General features: G+C 60.9%; 1 protein-coding gene across 3 annotated transcripts; it reads right to left on the reverse strand.

Moving 5' to 3' along the window:
• Window positions 1-301: 301 nt before the first annotated feature.
• Window positions 302-3,792, reverse strand: LOC149128674 (uncharacterized). 3 transcript variants are annotated; one of them, XM_089335740.1, is made up of 3 exons: window positions 3,672-3,792; window positions 3,278-3,364; window positions 557-2,966 (listed from the first exon to the last, which is right to left on the reverse strand). In XM_089335740.1, exon 3 carries the CDS (start codon window positions 1,857-1,859, stop codon window positions 882-884), a length of 978 nt encoding a protein of 325 aa, XP_089191866.1. In that variant the 5' UTR covers window positions 1,860-2,966; window positions 3,278-3,364; window positions 3,672-3,792; the 3' UTR covers window positions 557-881. The 3 variants fall into 3 exon arrangements, 1 of the variants encoding a protein (XP_089191866.1); XR_016235995.1 differs by lacking the exons at window positions 557-2,966; window positions 3,278-3,364 and adding an exon at window positions 302-543 and having other exon boundaries at window positions 3,672-3,783; XR_016235993.1 differs by lacking the exons at window positions 557-2,966; window positions 3,672-3,792 and adding an exon at window positions 302-543 and having other exon boundaries at window positions 3,278-3,664.

Genomic DNA, 3,792 nt, shown 5'->3' on the forward strand with positions numbered 1-3,792 from the left:
CTGCGGGGCTGCCGCCACTCCTGGCCTGTGGCCCACCCTGACAAATCCGGGTTTGAAAAGTCTTGGGAGCCACTTTTCTAAAAGTGTCCGTCCTTGTGTACCAGCATAAACCACGCAATGTCAGCACGAGTTCACCGAGCATCTACTCTGTGCACAATACATCTTTTTCTCTGTATCCTTCAGGCTTCCAAACTGGGGGTGTGTGGGGGGTGGGGGCGTGGCCACGGAAGGCACTCCAGGGTCTCCCTCAGTCCCCCTGTTGCTTCCCACAGTGCCCGCACACAGTCACAGATGTCTTCTTTCTTTTTTCTTTAATTAAAAATGTTTGTTTAAGTATTTGAGAGGCAGAGTGAGAGAGAGAGAGAGAGAGAGAGAGAGAGAGAGGTCTTCTGTCTGCTGGTTCACTCCCCAAATGGCTGCAATGGCCACAGCTGCGCCGATTTGAAGCCAGGAGCCAGGAGCTTCTTCTGGGTCTCCCACGCAGGTGCAGGGGCCCAAGGACTTGGGCCATCTTCTACTGCTTTCCCAGGCCATAGCAGAGAGCTGGATGGGAAGAGGAGCAGCCAGGACATGAACCCACACCCATATGGAATGCTGGCGCTGCAAGCGGAGGCTTAGCCTACTACGCCACAGCGCCAGCCCCAGAATTCTCCCTTCTGACACGCAGGAGGAGCACGGGTCTTTCCCGAGCTGCAGCTCTGTGCTCTGCTTTGAGCATGTTGAAGGCTAGAATTCAAGAGGCTGCCGAGCCACCTGTAGGTGCGGAGCATGTTGGGGGTGGGGCTCAGAGACCTCTGTGGGCAGGGCATGGGGAGGCAGTTGGCCCCCTATTCTGTACGTTTGGTATCCAGAGATTCAACTAACCAGAGATGGAAAATATTTTAAAAATTTCGTCTGTATTGAATAGTGCAGGCTACAGTAGAGTGTAGCATTTCCGTGGTGCTAGGTGTTGTAGGTGGTTCCAAGCAGGCCCCTACATGAGGGACAGGAGCGCCCGTAGAGTCTGGCACGGGGGAGGTGGGGGTGGGGGTGGTGCCGGAGCCCCTCCCCCGTACCCCCTCCCACCCCACCAGTCCTGCTGCCCTCAGCCAGACTGGAGGCCGCCAGGCGACTGCCCCCAAGCGGGAATTCCAAGGGCAGCCGCTCATGGAGGAGTTGCGCTGCCCAGGTGGGCACTTTTCCAAACTCCAGCGCAAGCGGCCCTGCGAACTCCGTGCCAACAGCCCCATTTTACGGGCAGGAAACAGGAAGCTGGAACCTGGACGCGGCGCATCCCCAAACGCTGCGCGCGGACAGGGGGCGGGCCCGACTTGGAGGAAGCCGCCTGGGTGGCAGGAGTTGGCTCTGGCCGGAGGGGGACCCTGGAACAGTCCCCGGGCCTCGTCTTCCTGAATGGGGCCAGTGGGCGGTGCATCTGCAGCCCCTCCCCCCACCCCCGTGCAGCCCGAACTACTAGACAAGCCCCCTTCCCGCACGGACCCGCCGGGCGGGTGGGAGGTCCCCGTCCGCCCCCACGTCCTGATCGCTCGCTTGCAGCCTGTGCCGGGCGCCCCACCCAGGGGATCTTGTTTGCTCTGGCAGACAGAGAGCCTATTCAGGTCCTCGCGTGGCACCGGGGGGCGTCTGGCCCGGGGGTGGGGGTTGGGGGCTGGCTGGCCAGGCTCCGGCTGGCTCAGGGGGACACCCCCACCCTCGCCCTCGCCCTCGCCCCCCCGCTGGGGGCTCCAGAAGCCTCTTTGGTGGGAGTGGGGGTGGGGCACGGACTTTCTCTGGCCCTGGGGAATTACTGACTTTACAGCGCGCCCTGCCCCATAAATCAGAGAGCCGCTTCCAGCTGGTGGGCGGCTGCCTGGTGCCATCCCGTCCCGGCAGGGAGGGGCCCCAGTCACCGGCGCGGTGGGGTGGGGAGCCCAGGCCGTGTCTCCAGAGCCAGAGCCAGTGTTTGTTGTACCTGTTCCCGGCTTCCACTACCCACAGCCTCCCGATGCTTAGCATTTTAATTAAGCTGCCTTCGGAGAGCTCGGTTTTCCACCGGGAGGGACTGCCTGGATTTCTGTTTGTCCCAGGGTGGGGACCTCCGAGCTGGGCTTTCATCACATCTGGTTGTGAGTGACTTCCACAGCCCTGGGGGTCTGCAGGCCTGGGAGGCCACACAGGTCCTGGAGGGAGGGAGAGAGAGCGCGAGCGGGCAATGGAGAGAGCAGCAGGGCTGGGCCCTCGGAGCCACAGCGCATCCACCTGAAAGAGGCCTGGCAGCCCCCGCGGCCTTGCTGGCTGCAGCGGGCGTGTTTAAATATTAAAAGTGCTGAGCTCAATACGTGCGCTTGTTTGCTTTTGCTGTTTACCCACAGTGCCCTGTCAAACCCCCTCAGTGTTAGCGCAAGTGGATAAGGGACTCATTCAGTGACGCTGGAGTTTAACCCGAGCCAGGATTGCCGGGAGCCAGGGCCAGCCTGGGACCACACACGGAGGCGCTGGGCTTGGAACTCCTTGGGCCCTGCCTCCCGCCCTCCCCGCTCACACACTCCACCCTCACCCTGACAAACAGGCCCTGACTGACACCAGGAAACCCATAATCGGCGTCGGAGGGGGGTTTCCAGGGGCTTAGGGGGCCCTTTGTTAGCAAGGAGCTGATGAAAAAATGGATTAGGACAGCGTGCTAAAGACATCTCCCGCACAAAAGCCAGGGCCACCCAAACTCAGCTTTGCAGGGGAGAAGAAGCGGGGGAGCCCAGCTGGAATTGCCCGTGTGTGTGTGTGTGTGTGTGTGTGTGTATAGGGGGGTGGGGGCTAGGAAAGCACCCACCGATTCCCCAAGCACAGAGCTGGCCCTGCCCTCCCCCACGCCCTCGTCCATCCAGGACGTAAGCTCAGCCACAGAGCCGGGGCTGCTGGAAGTTTCAGAGAGGCTGCGTCCTTTTCCTTCCCCTCCACTTTTGAACTTTTAGTTCCACGTGGGCTCCAATCTGTGCGGGGAGAAGGAGGCCGTGAAGTTCAAGAAATAGTTATGGTACTTCCTCACTTCCTCAGCGGTAAATGCTTAGATGAGTGAGGGGCATGGGTGACTGAGGGGGCTCTGGGGGGGCCCTTCTGCTGCTGATGGGCAGCTCCTCACTAAGGGAACCCCCCACCCCGAATCCACAGCTCCAGCCGCTGTCAGCCTGGCTCACTGCTCACTGCTCAGCCTGGCCTGTGGCTTTGGACCTTTGCAAGGCTGTCCCACTGGCCTCGCCCCAGGACGCTCCAGGGACCCTCCCCATGTCTTGTTTCTCCTTACCCACGTGCTTTGGGAAGTGAGAAGAGATTTTGTCCAGAATCAGCAAGAAGACCCAGGCTCAGGGGCTCTGGTTTGGTCGCCAGATGCCTGCACAGGGCACAAGGATTCTTAACTTCCAGCGGCACAGATGGGCAGGGGAGGGAGTTCCCTCTCCTAAGCCGTCTCGGGGCTTTCTGGAAGCTTCTCCACAGTCTGCGACCACCTTGCTGAGATCATTAACCTGGCATCCGCAGTGCCCAGCGTGAAGGAACCGCAAAGACAGAACCGGGGCCCACTCACGGGTGCCTGCTCAGGGCACTGCACGCCAGGATGCTTCCCTTCCTGCCCCGGCCTGGGCAGAGAGAGCCAGCTGTCTTCCACCTCCAGTGATGTCGCACCCTCACAGGAAACTCACCTTCATCCTATACGCATCAGTCCTCTGCTCCCTCCCCACTCCCCAGGGTGGCCACACCTCTAGGGCCCCCAAATCTGAGAGCTGGGAGAGTAACCTCCAGGGGCCCTCCTGTGGAAACACA

The sequence above is a fragment of the Oryctolagus cuniculus genome, chromosome 1, assembly GCF_051225735.1.
Source record: "Oryctolagus cuniculus isolate XC-2025 breed Fujian yellow rabbit chromosome 1, ASM5122573v1, whole genome shotgun sequence".
NCBI classification, from domain to species: Eukaryota; Metazoa; Chordata; class Mammalia; order Lagomorpha; family Leporidae; genus Oryctolagus; species Oryctolagus cuniculus.